This window comes from Ovis canadensis, chromosome 16 (genome assembly GCF_042477335.2).
Source record: "Ovis canadensis isolate MfBH-ARS-UI-01 breed Bighorn chromosome 16, ARS-UI_OviCan_v2, whole genome shotgun sequence".
Lineage (NCBI taxonomy): Eukaryota > Metazoa > Chordata > Mammalia > Artiodactyla > Bovidae > Ovis > Ovis canadensis.
Window position 1 is genome coordinate 36,817,270 of NC_091260.1, and position 19,842 is coordinate 36,837,111.

The 19,842-nt window shown below is 36.6% G+C and overlaps 1 protein-coding gene and 1 pseudogene across 1 annotated transcript in view; both read right to left on the reverse strand.

The window, feature by feature from the left end:
• Positions 1-19,842, reverse strand: part of MTREX (Mtr4 exosome RNA helicase) — a 95,018-nt gene that overhangs the window by 16,419 nt on the left and 58,757 nt on the right. Inside the window, exons 19-24 of the mRNA XM_069556525.1 lie at positions 17,392-17,520; positions 14,362-14,472; positions 13,101-13,289; positions 7,866-8,029; positions 4,955-5,060; positions 165-221 (exon numbers count right to left, since the gene is read on the reverse strand). Of these exons, the coding sequence (XP_069412626.1) occupies positions 165-221; positions 4,955-5,060; positions 7,866-8,029; positions 13,101-13,289; positions 14,362-14,472; positions 17,392-17,520 (756 nt within the window). The remainder of the gene's footprint in view (positions 1-164; positions 222-4,954; positions 5,061-7,865; positions 8,030-13,100; positions 13,290-14,361; positions 14,473-17,391; positions 17,521-19,842) is intronic.
• Positions 8,037-13,075, reverse strand: LOC138421999 (keratin, type I cytoskeletal 18 pseudogene; annotated as a pseudogene).

Consider the following 19,842-nt stretch of genomic DNA (forward strand, 5'->3'; position numbering starts at 1 on the left):
CTATTTGGAACCAGTCTGTTGTTCCATGTCCAGTTCTAACTGTTGCTTCCTGACCTGCATATAGGTTTCTCTAGAGGCAAGTCAGGTGGTCTATGATTAGACTGTCACAAATGTTTATTTCACAATATACTATTCTTAAAATATGTAGTTCAAAAAAATCTTACCTGCATTTGACGAAGTGGTCCTGCTAACTGCTCTGTTAATTTGGGCATCTCACTAGACTATAAAAGAAAAGGAAGATTATATACAAAACCCAAGTTTAAAATGCATTATATACTATTTACTTTTACAAACAAAACAAAGCTTTCATGATTTCTGTTAATTTCAAATTATAAGACCTCAGTCATTAGCATTTAAAGTTTCTAATTAATTATGTCAGCAAAATTATCATTCCTGTCATCCTGAATTAGACTATTCTTTTATATTTCAGAGGAAAATACTGCACTGCTAAATTTGCAAAATGTGCTAAATTAGCTATTTTTTGTGACCATAAATGGAACTGAAGGAGAACAAAGATGCATAGTAGTTTAGTTACATCAACATTTATAAACTGTTATACCATACTTTGATTTTTTAAACAGTTTGACTTCTAGGCAACTTTTAACGTGTGAAAACTAAAAATCTTGGATAAATTACATTGGAAGTAATGCCTTCAATTTTAATCTTACCTAGGTATTTCTAACTCTCTAACCACTCTGAAAAGTGCTTAGTCATGTCCTACTCTTAGCAACCCCAGGGACTGTAGCCCTGTAGCCCACTAGGCTACTCTGTCCATGGAATTCTCAGGAAAGAACACTGGAGTGTGTTGCCATTTCCTTCTTCAGGAGATCTCCCCAACCCAGGGACTGAACCCAGGTCTCCTGCACTGCAGGCAGATTCTTTACCCATCTGAGCCACTAAGGAAGCCCATTTGAAGACAAAAATTTAAATGAGTTTCACTGTTCTTACTGTTCTCTTTCCATTACTGAAAAGTCCATCAATTTCTCAATTAGAAAAATTAAAAGTTTAAGGTCTATTACTAACCAATCAAATTAACTTGGACAAGCTGCTTCAATTCTGTGTGTTGGTTTCTTAACACTCTAAGGTACTCAAAACGTACAGATTTGTGATTAGTATAAAGATATTATTAGGTTGGTATAAAAGCAATTTCAGTTTTGCAATGTTAAATTATACCATTTGATATTGGAATACATTCAAATGTGGTTCTGTTATACATCATTTTAATGCTCATTTCTTGCTTTATAAAGCTTTTTGCTAATGAATTATTACTTGCTGTTTATTTGTATTTTAGACTATGGAAATAATGTTAGACAAAAAGCTATTTCAAGCAAATTTCTTATTCAAGTTCAAAAGGAGTGATAAAGCAGTGGAGACAACTCGCAACACCAACAATGCATCTGAGCCAGGAACTGCTAATGAACATACAGTGCAGTGCTGGTTCAAGAAGTGCGGCAAAGACAACAAGGGCCCTGAAGATGAAGAGAGCAGTGACTGACCATCAGAAGTTGACGACAATCACCTGAGAGGATCACTGAAGCTGATCCTCTTCCGTCTACCCAAGAAGTTGCCCAAGAACTCAACAGTGACCATTCTACGCTCATCTGGCATTTGAAGGAAACTGAAAGGGTGAAAAAGCTCGATAAGTGGGTGCCTCAAGAGCTGACCGAAAATCAAAATATTTGTCATTTTGAGATGTCATCTTCTCTTAGTCTACCCAACAACAACGGACCATTTCTCGACTGGATTGTGATGTGCAATGAAAAGTGGATTTTATATGACAGTCAGAGACAACCAGCTCATTGGCTGGATGCAAAAAAGCTCTAAGGCACTTCCCAAACCCAAACTTGCTCCAAAAAAAGGGTCCTGGTCACTGTTTGGTGGTGTGCTGCTCATGTGGTCCATGACAGCTTTCTGAATCCTGGCGAAACCATTACATCTGGGAAGTATGCTTCCCAGAAGCAAGTCAATGAGATGCACCCAAAACTGCAATGCCTGCAGCAGGTACTGGTCAACAGAAAGGGGCCAATTCTCCTCCACAACAACGTTTGACTGCATGTTGCACAACCAACGCTTCAAAAGCTGAACGGATTGGGCTGCAAAGTTTGGCCTCATCTGCCATATTCACCTGACCTCTCACCAACTCACTACCACTTCTTCAAGCTTCTCAACAACTTTTTGAAGGGAAAATGCTTCCACAACCAGCAAGATGCAGAAAATACTTTCCATGAGTTCATCAAATCCCAAAGCATGGATTTCTATGCTACAGGAATAAACAAACATTTTTCATTGGCAAAAATATGTTAATTGTAATGGTTCCTATTTTGGTTAATAAAGATGAACTTGAGCCTAGTTATAATGATTTAAAATTCAAGGTCCGAAACGGTAATTACTTTTGTACCAATCTAATATTAAGGAACAATTAATTTTGACAAAGGTAGACTTACTATACAAAAAATTATTACAAGAAATGTGTGTATATATGTGTGAGACAGGATTTAAAGTAATTATAGGTAAACTAAATAAAAAACCAAACTACAGGCTAGTTGTAACAGATCTGCCTTTAAGCATCAGTATTTATATAGGACTTAGTTTTGATTTGTATCAGGTATATATTATATAATAAATTATGAACCAGGTTCTGTGTTATTCCTGTTAAAACAAAAAAATCATGATAAGTAATGAGAAAGCAAAATGGCCAGAATGAACTCAATATCTCAGTTTAGTGAAAAGTACGAAGACTGTAAATGTCTTTGATATTGCATCCATTCCCTGGTCACCCGTTACTGATCTCTTCCTCTCTCCTGGTCATTGTAAGCAGAAGGCGCTGGTCATGATATAAGTAAGATAAGTGTCTGTCATTTTACCAACACGCTCCCACCAGGTACATGCAGTCTGCCCCATCTCTCCTTTAGGTCTTGATTTAAATTTTACTCTATCAGTGAGGCTTTTCTAATCACTTTATTTAAAATAGTAAATGCAGCCCCTCAAAATGATTTCTATTTGCCTCTTTTGCTTCACTTTTCTCCAAACCCCTCATCCTTCTGACATAATACATCTATTCTTATTTCTTTATCTTCATTGACTAGCATACACGAAAGTATCATGAAAGCAAAAAATTCTGTTTTCTCTCTCAGGTCTTGGTCTCTGCACTGCACACAGTGAGTGATTAATAAGCATTTGAAAAACACTTGTTATTTATATTATAAAGACTGTGTAATATATAAAAATAAGGGCGCAGTTTTAGAAATAACACATTTTAAAATAAAATAGAAATTATCAGCACTGATAACCAATATCTTAGTATATTTACCTTCTTCTCTGGCTAGAAAATACTTTTAAAAGTATCAACAACATTCCATGTTACTTTCAACACAACTGTCCATTTTGAAGTTGAAGGCCCCACTGTAAGAATGATGACAGTATAGGCAGCACAACGTGGCCTCACTGAACCAACCCTGACCACACACAGTGACACCTTGCCTCAAGATTTAGCAACTATAGTTTGGTGAAGCCCAACTCCTGTGAAGAGGTAACATACTTGGCCTTTCAAAAGACAGGAGTTTTGTTGTGCCAAATTAAAAACAAAAAACACAACACAGCATAAGAAATTAGCCAGAAGAAAAAGTCTGCCATAGGTAGAAGATCATCAACCCCCAAACAATCTGTAAACCTTAGATCTGTTCAAAGAAAATCTGACAAACATTCTTAACAATTATCTCAGAAATTAACAGTAAGATTTTGAACCTAAGAAAAATAGCCTAACATAATATTTCATAAAGAAATGTATTCCTCACAAGCAGATTAAATTATTTCATAAGTACGCAGCAGGTATTCTTAGGAGAGCATAAACCATTTTTCAGTTAGTGTCCTACTTGTTATCATTGCCACTATAACAGTAATGTTAATCCGTAATCAGAGAGCTTAAAGAAAAGCGCCCATACCTATTTCAAGAAGTTATGTAACTGATCTGACTAATAAGGAAATAGTTAATAGATAAATAGATCAACGGCAGAACTGCAAAAACAAATCTGTCTTACACAATTTACTTTAAAAAAAATTAAACTAAGTATACATGATAAAACGTCATCTAAAAATTTGCATAACATCAAATTATTTTTAGAAGGCAAATGTCCTTGTCTTACTCTTACTTCATTAATTTTATACACAATGAATAAAATCTTGAATTTGAAATGTGAAACATGTATTTTACTCTTTTAAACAAACACTGGCTTTTGAATTAAAGTAAAGGGCTTCCCAGGTGATGTAGTGGTAAAGATTCCACCTGCCAATGCAGGAGACGCAGGTTTGATCCCTGGGGTCGAGAAGATCCTCTGAAGTAGGAAATGGCAACCCACTCCAGTATTCCTGCCTGGAAAATTCCATGGACAGAGGAGCCTGGTGGGCTACAATCCACGGGGTTGTAAAGAATCGGATGCGACTGAGCACAATGGATGATTAGTGTTCTCATGGTCCATCTAGCACTTCATTTTTATTTCTTAGAAGCTGTTGAAACTCGACTACTCACTTGAAAAGATTACTGATGAGAATCGTATGGCCATTACCTCAAATCTTGCCTATGAAAACAAAGATTTCAGCTGCTAGTATTGATATCATCAGCTGCCTCATAGTTATTCTCCAAAACTGAGAAGAGGCGTATTAATTCAGTCTTACTTTCTTTTCATTTTCACCAGTTTGCCAAAATTTCGTTTTCTTTTTTCTTCTAGGACTGTCTGACTAAGCCAGACCTTCAAATAATGCACTGGGTTATACAACAAATTTATAACTTAGAATCTGACTAATAATGATTGTCTATAAATAAAATTCTATTTGTTCTTTTCTGACAATATACCTATTAATATGTAAATATGAAAGTCATTTTATAATTTAAAAATCCATAATATTAAACTATAAAATGCAAATTAATAAATAAGATGTGCTAAATACATAAACTCACATTCTCCTGAAACACAAAGCAGCTCAGTAGTGCTGTTGCTTGTTCTGCAGACAGGTCATTGAAAAGGCCATTAAACATCATCTCAGTTAGAAGGAGCTCATCAGCACTGTACCACCACAAAAAAAAAAGAAAAGAAACTCCAAATATCAGAATATAAAAACACATATATATACCCACACATCGTTTAGATACAGTTTTAAATTAAGACTTATCTAACTAAGGAAATGGCAGGCATTTATGAATAAATCAATAGTAAATGTAAAATGGGTATCTCATATAAACAGCTCATTCTAGCAAACACCAAAACAGATATTCATCGAAATAAACAATCTTTTCTTGACTCTCAGAATACCATAAAAATTAGCTATTAGCATTTATTACCTAGGTTTAAGAACCTTTTAAATTTTTTGTAGCTCAATTAAATTAGAATTATTCTTTACAAATAACTTTAAAAAATATTAAATGAAAACTTTATCAGAAATCTTAATTAGAATGTATCCATAGCAGACACACAATTTGCAAACTTCCTAAGATTTCTAAAAGAAAAGTCACAAACCATCAAGCTTTACGGTAATAACTAATCAAAAACAAAAGTCAAAAGCTAAATATGGGTTCCTAACAATAAACAGAGTTAAGCTCCTAACAGGAAAAACACAGATAAGACTACTTCTATAGTCTAATGTGGGAGAGGCAGATGAGAAAGATAATAAGCACATGACAGCAATTTAGTAGAGGTTTATACAGGCAATTATGCAAAAAAAAAAAAAGAGTTGAGGAGACTAAAATCAATCTGAAGAAACTCAAAGCAAGTTTCAGAAGATCTTGAAAAAAACATGCAGGAATGGGGAGTGATGGAAAGGTCATGCTAAATGAAAGAAACGTGTGGGATGTGGCAACAGAAGGGATACATAGGAAAGGACAAGAATATACTCAATTATGGAATTTATTTTAAAAGCAACAGAGAATCATTGACAGACTTTTACCAAAGAACGACATGCTAGGATTTATGCTTTGGAAAGACAATTCTGAAAGCAAGAGAATAAAGGATGGGTTGCAGAAACTTATAAAAGGGATGCACTTCAGTTAGTGGGAACAGTTAAAAAACCGCACAGAGATAGGAGAAAACGATCATGAAGACGTAGAAAGAGAGTAAGAAGGGAGAGGAGGAATCAAGGATGACTCCTCAGTTTTTGCCTGCAGTGGTTTTATTCTCCAAGATAGATCACAAGAGGCAAGTCTGGGGGAAAAGTAATGTGTTTTGATATGTGATATTGTTATCTCTAAATATTCTTTCTTCCAAGACTAAATCTTGCTGCAGATACCCAAGAGAAATAAATCAATTATTTAATAATATATTAAACTTATATTTAATAATTTAAAATAAATTTAATTCAATTATTGAATACTATATAACATCACAAAGAAATAATTCCAATAACATTCATCTTGAAGGAGATCAACCCTGGGATTTCTTTGGAAAGAATGATGCTAAAGCTGAAGCTCCAGTACTTTGGCCACCTCATGCGAAGAGTTGACTCATTGGAAAAGACTCTGATGCTGGGAGGGATTGGGGGCAGGAGGAGAAGGGGACGACCGAGGATGAGATGGCTGGATGGCATCACGGACTTGATGGATGTGAGTCTGAGTTAACTCCGGGAGATGGCGATGGACAGGGAGGCCTGGCGTGCTGCGATTCATGGGGTCCAAAGAGTCGGACACGACTGAGCAACTGAACCAAACTGAACTGAACTGAACTGGCATTTAAATAAACAGATCAATGTTATAGTCTAAATCTAATTCTGTATAAATTATTAACTTTATAGTACCTAGGTTTCCTTAATTACAAAGCAGGAAAGCTTAATTTTATCAAGGTTTAAGGAAAGCTATTCAATACAAGCCTGTGGGCCAAATCTAACACGAAGTGTTTTATATTTAGCTTGCATAAGAACCTAAAAACATAATTCTGAAATATTTTGAGAACATTTAAAAATCAAGAGATTTCACCAAAAAAAAAAAAGAAACTAGATATTTGACTTTTCTAACTTATACTCTGATATCACATTATTTTTAATAACTGATTGAGGCTGGGTAGTTGCTGCCTCCTTTTGGTGGCCTACAGCTGTTCTGTTTGCCACAGAATCTTGGCCCCTGCAGATATCTGAAGTCGTACCTGAACTAGATGATCCGCAAGAACGATATGAGTAAGTCTTCATCAGGAATGTCCAAAGCATTTACAAAGGCCTGTAATTTTCTGACCCCATACATTAGGGCCTTGCTGAGTACACAAAAACTATTTTGAGATGTCTTTTATGGACTCACAGAGAATAATTGACTATGGCAAAATATCTTCAAAATGATGGCAGTCACAAGGGATCCTGAGCCAGAACCATCCGAAGGGCCCACTCTTCTACAATTTCTGACCCACAGAAACAACCAGAGAGAATGAAATGACTTCTGCTTTATGTCATTTAGCTTTAAGGTCATTTGTAATGTGGTAGAAGATTACCAAAATAAACAGCTTATATCTAATATACAAAAGATTATATCTGATTTTAAGCTATGGCATATAATATGCTACGTTAGCCTAAAACTTTACAGAAACTTCATTACTACAAAAAAATTAAAAGTATAAAAATTCATGTGTAAATTAAGACTACAGTTACATAAAAATTCCACCGTGCTATAAAATAAAGAAAAAGGAAACATGAAAATATTAATGGTATCTGCATTAATTAGTAAGGTCCAAGATTTTTATTCTCCCTAATTTCTCAACTTCATGGCCAAAACCTGTATTTTAATATGAAAAGCACCAAACAAACTTTATTATTTTTAAAACAGTTCTTTTTCCAAAAGATTAACAGCCCTCTTTTAAAATCAGTATTCCATTTTAGAATCAGTTTTCTAGTATTACCTGCTTATCTCACAAGCCACTCGTCCTTTCATCTCTATGACATCAGAAGATGTAGCAAATCCCAACCTCCTTAAAACACGTTTGCGACATTTGAGCTCATCCATTTGTAGGACAGTTCTTGCTTTCTTTAGTTCTCGCTTTGCGGATTTAATGTCTATTGCAATCTAAGGCATACAAAAGTAAAAAGAAGTTCAATAATAAAGTAAACAAAATAAAAATTACATTTACTCATGAAATGAAACAAAACATAATTATATTGGGGGGAGGGGTGGAGAGGAACATAGCAGTTTCTTACTATTCCAGGATATTATATAAGAAGAATGATGTTATCTGAGGTAGCAATCACATCAGCTCCAACTTCTCAATCCTTATGGAATTAGGGGCAACTCAAGAGAATAAGGAAAGAAAGATGAGTATATGAATCTTGTGTTCTTTCTCTTTTAAGCCCTCAAATTGCATAAAATCTGCCTAAAAGCTGGAAAATGATTTAGCAAAGAAAGAAAGTCTTTATTTTGTAGACAAAGATGAAAGCTTAAAAGGAAAATGTTATTTTGAGGTTATATTTTAGGTTAGATGTGTATTTAAATTAATGACATATATAGATATTATATACTCATCAACTGTGACAGAGATGACAGTACAAAGCAAGGAAACACTGGGATCCTAAAATGGAGGCTCGAAGTTCAGAAAAACATTGACAGAAAGTTTAGGAACTGAGAAGCTGAAACTCAAAGACTGGTATTTTGCAGATGCTTTATTAAGCTTCAACTGAAGAGAAGTTAAAGGCAACAACGGTGGTCAGTAATTGACATTTACTGACAGCTAACTATGAATCCTGATTCTTCAAGTGCTTTACATTATTTAATTTTTTTTTTTTGCAATGAACGTCTCAACTTTTATTGACCTCCTGCCCCCCAGGGGACCCTGCTTCTGCTGCCTCAGTGCCTCAGAACTTTGGCGTCTGAGGTCTCAGACACCACTTCGCCATCCACGAGCCTGAGGGTGGTGGTCTTTTGGATGGTATGCCTGGAGGTGCTGCTGTCCAGAGCGTCGCCAAGACCGAAATCCTCCCCATCTTCCAGCAGACGGCGGTAGGTATTGATCTCAGCCTCCAGCTTGACCGTGACATTCAGCAGGGCCTCGTACTCCTGGGTCTGGCGTTGCCCCTCTGCCCGGGTCTGGGCCAGCTCTGACTCCAGGTACAGGAGGACTCCGTTGAGTTGCTCCATCTGCATGGTGTAGCGGGCCTCCACTTCCCTCAGGCTGTTCTCCAAGCTGGCCTTCAGATTTCTCATGGAGTCCAGGTCGATCTCCAGGGACTGGACGGTGCGCCTCAGCTCTGTGAGGGTCATCTCAGCAGCTCCTATCTCAGCGTTCTGCGAGGTGACCGCTGCGGTGCTCTCCTTAATCTGCTGGGACCAGTACTTGTCCAGCTCCTCTCGGTTCTTCTGAGCCAGCTCGTCATACTGGGCCCGGATGTCTGCCATGATCTTGCTAAGGTCCTGAGGTTTGGGGGCATCCAACTCCACGGTCAGCCCAGAGTTGGCAATCTGGTTTTGTAGACCCTTTACTTCCTCCTCATGGTTCTTCTTCATGAAGAGCAGCTCTTCCTTGAGAGCCTCGATCTCAGTCTCCAGCTGCAGCTGGGTGACACTGGGGTCATCGATGACCTTGCGGAGCCCGTGTATGTCACTCTCCACAGACTGGTGCATGGCCAGTTCCGTCTCATACGTGACTCTGAAGTCATCAGCAGCAAGACGGGCATTGTCAATCTGCAGAACGATGCGGGCGTTGTCCACAGAATTTGCAAAAATCGGAGCCCTCAGGTCCTCGATGATCTTCAGGCAGTGTCCCCAGTCTCTGACCTGGGGTCCCTTCTTCTCCAGGTGTTCCAGGATTTTGCTCTCCAGTCTCCGGTTATCCGCCTCCAGGCTCCTCACCTCCTCCAGGTAGGAGGCCAGGCGGTCGTTCAGGTCTTGCATGGTCTCCTTCTCGCCCTGGATGCCCCCTACACCCACCAGACCCCTGGCCATCCTGGCGCCCAGGTTCCCAGACCCCCAGCTGCCCCGGATGCTGGTGGTGTGGGACACGGAGATCCGGGAGCCTGAGCCCCCAGTGCCTGCATAGACGCTGGCCGCGCTGCAGGCCGGTCGGACCCGGTGGCCCGACGACTGCACAGAGCCCAGGGACCGGTAGTTGGAGAAGGTGGATTGGGCGCTGAAGCTCATGATGTTTGTTCTCGAGGAAAGAGCGAGGCCAGGACTCTAGGTGCTGGGTGGTCTCATTTAATTCTTACGCAGACATAAATGTGAATTTTACAGATGAGAAAACTGAGGCAGAGAGAGATTACCAAGTAAACTGGTCAAGATCACAGAGAGAGTAATAAAAGATGGGATTCAAACCCAAGCTTGGGATTGATGGGATTCAGACTCCAGAATTTAAACTCTTAGCAATTATTTACATTGCCATGAACTGACATGTCACAATGCTAGGAGGATAAGAAGGAATGCTTTATACGTTACCTAGCATGCTACCTCTCTGCCACCTGGTATGTTTACTAGGCCTATCAAAAAAAAGAAAATTATCTTCTAAAGTTTCTTTAATTGAAGATGCACCTATGTTATTAGCATAGAAGACTGTGCTAAATAGAGGCATACAAAGCTTACAGGTTGGTAGAAGAGAGTCTACTATTTAAGATTTTTACCTCAGTAATTTTTATACTGATTCCATGTTGAAATGTATTCTGGATATACTGAGTTAAATAAAAATCTTATTAAAATTAATTTCACCTGTTTTTCATTTTTTTTAAAAAGTGTCTACTAAAGAATTTTAAATTATGTGAGAAGCTTGTATTATATACTACATGATGCTGTTCTAGATCTTTTTCTACATACCTTAAAAGAACACAGAATAGATTATCCATGTCTGTAAATACATGAACACACAGGTACAGCGGTTTTCCCCACAAAGGTGTGATCAGCTTCCTTTCCCACTTAATACAATCAGGATTTCTCTTCCAAAAAGTACATATACATTACCTCATTCTTTTTAAGGGTCATTTTGATACCATTGTGGATATTCATAATTCATGTATCTAACCGTCTACTGATGAACTCAGAGGTTGTTTATATTCATTTGCTTTTTCAAAGAATGCTACAAGAACATCCTCATATTGCCTCACTTTGTAGAAAGCTGGGTCAGAGGGTATGAGGACTTAAAATGTTGACAGTTGAGCAGTCAGATTCTGAAGGGCTTCCTAGGCAGGGCTAAGGAATGTTAAGTTTATCTTGCAGTCTCTAGAAGGTCATAAAATTGTTAACTCTTCGTAGTTTTCTTGCAGTATAAGTAAGGGGGAACAGGGGAGATACCTACTATAATCTCACAACAGATTATGTTTTCCTTTCAGTCGTTTCTGGTGTATGACTACTACTTAGCAAAATAAAAACACAGTCCACATCAACTTTAGGTCTTACTTTTAGGACTTAATGCTTCTGCATAAGCACTTTTTGCATGTATTGCAGTCTTTATAACAAGTTCATTTAGCCAGACACTAGGGCCTTTTTGTTACATTTCAGTAGCTCAGATAATCCCTTTCTCTGGGGCTTCAAGTCACATTATCCATGGATACTCTCCAGTTATCACTCAACCAAACTCAGGTCTCTTTGTTCTTGTATTGAAACTATTAAAGTTGATTCTCTGGTGTAGGGAGAAACTGGAAGCAGGGAGGGAGCTGCAAGGTCCTGGTGAGAGATGGGCAGGCTAGGATCATACTAGCACAGTCTGAGCATACTCAAGCTTTTAATGTCTCAGTTTCCTCATTTTGAGAAGAAACCTTCATGGTGGGCCATAGCATAGTATATATACTACATGTTCCCTGAGAACATACTTGCTGTGCACAACATGGCACAGGGCCACATCATGTTAGTTCACAAAAACCTAGGAAGCGGCAGTGCTGTTAAAACCATGAGCTGAACACGTTACTTTATTAGGCAAAGAAGTTTCTACTCATATTATTTATTCAATAAACACCAGGCATCTACTTTATAAAAATAGATCATTATGGGAGATATGAAAGAGTATAAGTAAGCTAAAATGAAACACCTGAGCTTAAGGAGCTTAAAATCTAGTTTGTGAGACAGAAAGACAAACACAGTAAGAGTGGCATGTGATAAAAACTGAAAAAGCATAAAAGCAAAGACTTATAAACTTCAAGGAGAAAATGGTATTTGGCTATACAGAGATTCTAGTTGAAGAGAAGTGGATAGTGGAAAGAAATGTGTTCACTTCAACAAGCTTTTTCTAAATTCGTTATTCAGAATGGCTATAAGAATGCTTTAGGGTTAGAGAACACAGCTAGTTACCCTAAAAAGGTGAATTACTACTTTATACCACTAGACCAGCTATAATTAAAAATGCAGACAATAACAAATGTTGGGGAGGATGTGGAGAAACTGGAACTTTAATAAGCTGCTGAGAATATAAAATGGTGCAGCCACTTTGGAACACAGTTTGGCAGTTTCTCATAAAGTTAAACACAGAGTTCCTCTATGACCCAGCAATTCAACCCAATTCCATCTAAGGGAAATGAAAACATATGTCCACACAAAAATTGTACACAAATGTTCATAGCAGTATTATTCATAACAGCCAAGAAATGGAAAAACTCCAAATGTTCATCAGCGGATGAATGGTAAACAGAATGTGGTATAACACATATATAAGGGAATATTTTTCAGCTATAAAAAGGAATAAAATATAGATTCATGCTACAACATGGATGAATCTTGAAGACGTTAACTAAGAAGGCAAACACAGACGCCACGTATTGTATTATTTACATGAAAGCTCCAGAACAGGCAAATCCATAAGGCAAAATGAGATTTGCAGCTGCCAGGGACTGGAGGGTAGGGAAATGGGGAGTGACTGCTAACAGGGATGAGGTTTCTTTTGTGGGTGATGAGAATGTTCTGCAGTTAGATAGTGGTTATAGTTGCAGACCATACTGTGAATACACTAACAACCACTAAATGGTATGCTTTAAAGGGATGAATGTTATGCTATGTGAATGGTATCTCAATTAAAGCGATCAACTTTTTTTTGCTGGTAAGAATTGATAGCTAGGCACCTTCTTGCTTTAGCTGATGAAACCAACAAAAAAATAAAATGAAAAAATATATATACTCTCTCATATAGTGAAATACATAGACTTCTATGATAAAAATGTTTCTGCCATACCTGTGCTTTTTTTTCACAAAGTGTATACACAGTTTCCAAATTTGGATCATTGTGAAGAGGATGAGAATACATTCGATGCTCAAAGGCCTCTACTTTCTGGATAACTTTTTTCAGTCCTTGATCCTGAATGCCCATGTCATCAATAGGGTCTAATAAGGGAACACCATCAGGAAAACGTTTCTGAACTTCCTGAAACAAAATATTTAAAATTCACTTTTCACCTCACAGGTAATATCAGTTAAGACTAAGCTAAACCAGTATTTCCTTTATGTTTTTCCTATGCACATAGACATGTATTATAATTCATTAATAATTCTAATATTTAGAGTCTAGTGTGGTACAACTTACTGATAAAACCCATTACTGTACATTTACTGCTGTAACTTCTTGCCATTATAAATAATCCTGAATTGAACATCTCAAGTGTAAATTTTTTTCAATTTTCTGATTACTTCTTTGGGCTGATTCTTAGGGAGCGTGGTACTGAGTTGAAAGACTTAAAAAGACAAACTTTTTAAGGGATCCAGATCCCCACTGCTACATTTTTTTTCTCTAACATGATTTAAATATTAAATATAATGAACATGTGAATTCAGAGAAGAGAGAGTTTGTTACAGTCTGATATCCCATTGGAAGACTTTCGGGGTCTTAGATAGGCCTTAAACGTAATATAGGATTTGGTCAGTTAGAAATTTTAAAAAAAAGGTTACCCACAAAACTGTAAAATTGTTAAGAGAATTATTCATTTTAAGAAGCCCACATATGGACCAAAGCTTAAAAATTCCTACTCTACATGAAAAGCATCCAGTTTTCTCAGATTTTAGTATATGGCCTTTGCTACATAGTAAATGTTCTTCAAATATTTATTTACTAACCAACTAATAATTTTCCATAAGACTATTTTATCCATGCATTAATCAAAAGTCCAGGCACATGATTTTATATATAAAAACTTTTAACACACTCTATAGTTACTTTCATTCATAACCAGTAAAGCAAATGTATTTAACATACAACAGTGGTTACGTTTTACTTTGTGAGCCCTCCCTTAGACTAACTTGTTGGTAGATTCAAAGAGAGGGCAATCTACATATAGACCTGCTCCCACTATGTTTGTTAAAAATAATTGCCACTATTGGCAGTGTTTATAGTTTTCCTGAAAGAAAGCAATATATTTAAAAGCATATCAATTGCCTTGTTATACAATCTATTTGTATTTACATAAAATTTATATTTATATTTATAAAATTAATGTGCATACCTGTATTGATTTTAGAACACTCTGTCTGTTGTCCAGTGGTCGAAGGTCTTTGGGGATGTAAAGTCTAACACTGCTGATAGCAGACAGGAGATGCACCAAAACTGGAACAACCTACCAACAGAATATATATATAACAACTAACATTGTAAATTTTCAAATTCTGCCGTTTCTTAAATTTAGTTTGAATCCTTATAAGAAAATTACATTTATATTATGTGACAGGTATTAATAAGTGGATAGCAACCATTGTGGAAGCTTATACCTTAATAGAAACTATTATTTTGTTTTAAATATATTTATTTATTTGGCTGCACCAGCTCTTAGTCACAGCATATAGGATCCAGTTTTCTGACCAGGCATCGAACACAGGTCCCCTGCACTGGAAGCCCAGAGTCTCAGCCACTGGACTATCAGGGAAGTCTCTAGAACTATATTTAAAAAGTAAAAACAAATTCAAATCTTTAAGTAACAGGCTAACAAATGGTACATAAAAATAAGTGATTCCCTCAACAGAATCCATACTTCATTCATTTTTGCATCCTCAGTAACTGGTACTTTTTGAATATCTAAAAGTACTACAGCACTACAAATGAAGGAAAAACTAAGTGTAGATGGCCATGAAATATTCATGTAATCTCTGGATGGGCCAGAATGACTCTGTTAGACATAATCTTGAAAACCAACTATTTTCAAACTTTCCTCCATGCATTCTCCTGACAAGAATACCCTTCCCTCGTCATCACACTAAAGCTGGCATGATAAAAGTAATTTTTAGAATACACTGTTTAAAGTGTTAACCTCTACTAATCAACTACTATCCAAAGCTAGCTATATTCTAAGCCATCTTATTTTTTCTGGAAAAATAAATTCAAGATTTATTTCACAGGCAAAAGAAATAGCCACTTTACAAAGTCTTACACAAATGCTGATGAAAAATTAAATTTGGCATTACATACACTTAAAATTAGAGAAGGGAAAGGTAACTATGGAAATCCCATTTCCTCCTCATATTTCATGTAAAAGAAAACAGATTCAAACCAACCCTGAATAGTGCTACACAATCAATGTAGTTGAGAGATGAGATTTCCTTACAAACTGCCTATGGCATTATTTGCCTATATCTAGGAGTCCTACTGAAAATATTAATTTGCAAAAGCAACTAACATTATATATGTATTCAACTTCTTAAGGTATACTTTTCCTCCCTGTTTCATTCTATGCCTTTGCCATTCAACCACATCAGACAGAAAAACCAGGAGTTATTTTTAAAGAGGGCTATTCTGTGCTCTGCACATGCTGCTTCCATATCTTGGAATGCAGATGTAACTTTAAAAAGTTCTAACATTCCTAAAAATTTGCCTAAATTTCATTACTTCTTTTATAAGCTTACAACATGCACACATCTTCGATAAGTCACCTCTTTGAGCACAAGACGCTCCCTTCGTACCTCTAAACCCCTTAAAGTCAGAGACTACGTGTATTGATGCAATTCAGGCTTATGCATGTCCACCTTAATTTCCTTAGTAAGACACGCTAAAGTAAACTGAATAGAAAATGTTTTTTTCAGCAGAGGAAAGATACTCAGTTTGCCCAGGGTTCAGTGAAGGCTTTTCTATAGAGATTTCAATTGAACCGAATGAAATCGTATTATTAAGAGCTGCAAAGTTTCTCGTTATCTTTAAGTAACACAGGCACACATGCGCATGCTTAATAAAATCTGGGCCTAGAACACGGTAGACAACTAACAGTTTTCACCTAAAATACTAACTCCAATGAATTACTCATCAGATCATTTTCTTAGAAAGAGTCTAAGCTTTGAATGTAAAAGGAAGCCATGAATTATTACCAATCTATGCCAGGAGAGAAGAAGAAGGTTGGGATGTATGCCACATATTTGCCATTCCAAGTTGCAGCAACTTAAAAGATTCCTTTGGCTACAATGAATATATGCTAGATTGGGAGAATTTTAGCCCAATTTTAGGCAAGCAGTCAATTGATATATGTTAGGGAAAACTAAATCATGTAAGTTTCAATGGTGGTGGAATTCTAGAGAACAAATAAGAGTGAGGAACAAAGACCAAAAGCTAGAAGGTATTTAAAATTACAGATAACACTAGGCTTTTAAATGATTATTTTGAAACGTTTAAGAATATAGTCTTTCTAATACTGTCAACTCCGAGTCTCACATTCATTTCATCAATCCAAAGCAGCAGACTATGATGCTGCAGTGGCCGATTTTACTTTCCACAAACCAATGCCTATTATGACAAGTATCATTACAATGACCTTTCTTCAGAGACCTAGCCAATGTACCACATACTTAAAGCAATGTTTAAAAATAATGTAATTTCAGTATATTGGTCTACAAAAAGATACTTGAAAAGTCCTCAATAAGGTTTAATTACAATTACTCTATATTAATTATTTTAAAATAAAGCAAAAGCGAAAGTGAAGTTGCTCAGTTGTGTCCAACTCGTAGTAACCCCATGGACTGCAGCCTACCAGGCTCCTCCATCCATGGGATTTTCCAGGCAAGAGTACTGGAGTGGGTTGCCATTGCCTTCTCCGTTAAAATAAAATAGGTGACATTCAATATGGGTTCCTAATGTGGCAAACTGAATGCTTTGCACTTAATTAAAAGGACATGTAAATTAAATTATTTTAAGGAATCTTATAACTTATTTTCAAAAGATTGGCTATTTTCAGTCATTATTTTCATAAGAATGCAAAAAAAAAAGAGTATGGATGGAATAAAGTGTAAAATGAAACAATCACAAATTAATGATAAACCTCTTTTTAGCCCAGGTAAATTCCAGCTTCATTACTAAATTCTCTTTATCCTTCACTATGTCACTAATTATCTTGCCATAATTTGATAAAGGGATTAATCATCCTACTGGTTTTAGATAGCTTTAACAAACCTTGAAAACTTCCAATTTAGAAATCATGAGAGTGTTTATTTTAATCACATTCAGGAAATCCAGTGATTATAAATATCTGAAATCTAGAAATGAAAAGTAAAGTACAAACCTGCATCTCTCCTTTCTCATCAGACTTAGCTGGCTTTGCAGCCTCAGTAGCTGAATTTTTCAAGCTCTCTTTGCTACAACGCAGAAGTACTTCTACTACATATAACGGATCCAGTTCACCAGAATTAGGCTAGAAAAAAAAACGGGATAAAAGTACATTAATTTCCAAAAACTGGCACACAAATTATAAGTTCCATGTGTACAGTAATTATGTTCTTGCATTTAGCACTATGACTGGCGTATGCTACACAATGTCTCCTTCATGAAATGAAGCCTGTCTCTTCATTCTTCAACATGCTCCACTGGATGAGGAAACAGAGGACTTACCTGATATGAATTTAAATAGTATGATTACCATCACCTGATATGCCATTGTTAAGTTTCTAACGATCAGCTTATTACTATAGGTCAATTTATGCTAGGATTAGAAAATGAAACTGAAAGAATGATCAGTATCAGAAAATAAATATGTATCTTCAAATAACTCTAATTAAACAAGATGAAAAATACACCGAGGAGATTATTTTAGTTTTTGATTCAATATTTGAATAATCTCTTTTGTATAAAATTAGGTAAATACAGAAGTTATTTTTTTCATTGAAGTACAGTTTACAGTTTACATTTGGTGCCTCAGATGGTAAAGAATCTGCCTATAATGCAGGCCACCCGGGTTCGATCCCTGGGTTGGGAAGATCCCCTAGAGAAGGAAATGGCAACCTACTCCAGTATCTTGCCTGGAGAATCCCATGGACAGAGGAGCCTGGCAAGCTACAGTCCATGGGGTCACAAGGAATCAGACACGACTGAGCAACTTTCACTTTCACAGTTTACAACATTTACAAAGCTGTATTCATCTCTGCTGAACAATTCAGTTATACATACAGTGCAATCTTTTTATATTCTTTTCCATCATGGTTTATCACAAGATACTGAATATAGTTCCTTGCGCTATATAGCAGGACCTTGTTGTTTATCCATTCTACATTAATAGCCTGCACCTGCTAATCCCAAACTGCCATTCCATCCCTCTTCTACCTCTCTCCCTCTTGGCCACCACAAGTCTGGTCTCTATTTCTGTGAGTCTGTATCTGTTTTAGATAGATTAACTTGGGTCATATATTAGATTCCACATATAGATGATATCATGTTTGTCTCTCTCTTTTTGACTCATTAGTATGATCATCTCTAGTTCCATCCATGCTACTGTGAGGGGCATTATTTCATTCTTTCTATGGCTGAACAGTATTCCATAATATACAGGTATCACATCTTCTCTATTCATTTATCTGTTGATGGAAATTTAGACTATTTCCAAGTCTTGGCTATTGTGAATAATGAACACAGGTGTACATGTATCTTTTGGAATTATAGCTTTGTCCAGATATATGACAGGAGTCAGATTGCTGGATCATATGGCAACTTCAGTATTCAGTACTCTTGGGCTTTCCTGGTGGCTTGTTTGGTCAAGAGTCTGCCTCCAATGTAGGAGACTTGGATTCGATCCCTGTGTTGGAAAGATCCGCTGGCGAGGGGCGTGGCAACTCACTCCAGCATTCTTGCCTAGAGAATCCCCATGGAGAGAGGAGACTGGCGGGCTACAGTCCATGGGGTCACAAAGAGGCGGACACAACTGAGCGACTAAGCACAGCACAACATGGCAACTCTACTTTTAGTTTTTTGATGAGCCTCCATGCCGCCTTCCACAGTGGCTGCACAAATCTACATTCCCACCAAAAACACAGGTAGCTTCCCCATAACGGGTAGTTATCTTGATCGAAAGGGGAACAGGGAAAGAAGTGATTACTCAATCTCCTCCTATCCCTCCTGCACAGACTTATGCAAAAATTGTCAAGAAATACCCATTAATTCATGCCTACAACCTATTTCTGTATTAACCTATGAATTTGCCTAAGAACAGTAAAATATATCTCCAAAACAAATCAAAAGTATAATCAATCAAACCTCTGAGTACAAATTTCTTCAAAGAAAGCATAAATGGTTTTCCAATTCAAAAGGGAAACTAGTCTTGTCTCAGCATGTTTTTTTTCCCAAATATGATTATTTTCAAAGGAGTTTTAAAACAATTTTCAGTGTAGTATAGATACAAAGCAAAGACAGTAAGCTGAACTACCAAAACCACTTACAACATTACAGAGATATTCTCAAGTATTAGTATGGAAAATCATTCCAAGCCTCCTTTTTTTGCAGCATTAAATGAAAACTTGCTGTTACATTTATTTCCTAAGATGATAAAGCTTTTCTCAGTAAACGTTTTCTATCTGATAAAGATAAATAATATCATCCTTAACATAAGAGAAATATACTTTTGATAAGATTGTAGAATGTAAAGAAACAACACGAAATATTGATGACACATTTTTATCTCCTTAAAATGCTTTAAAATATTTTCTTCTGAAGTATACATTTTCTCTCTGCAGACAAAGAATGTAAT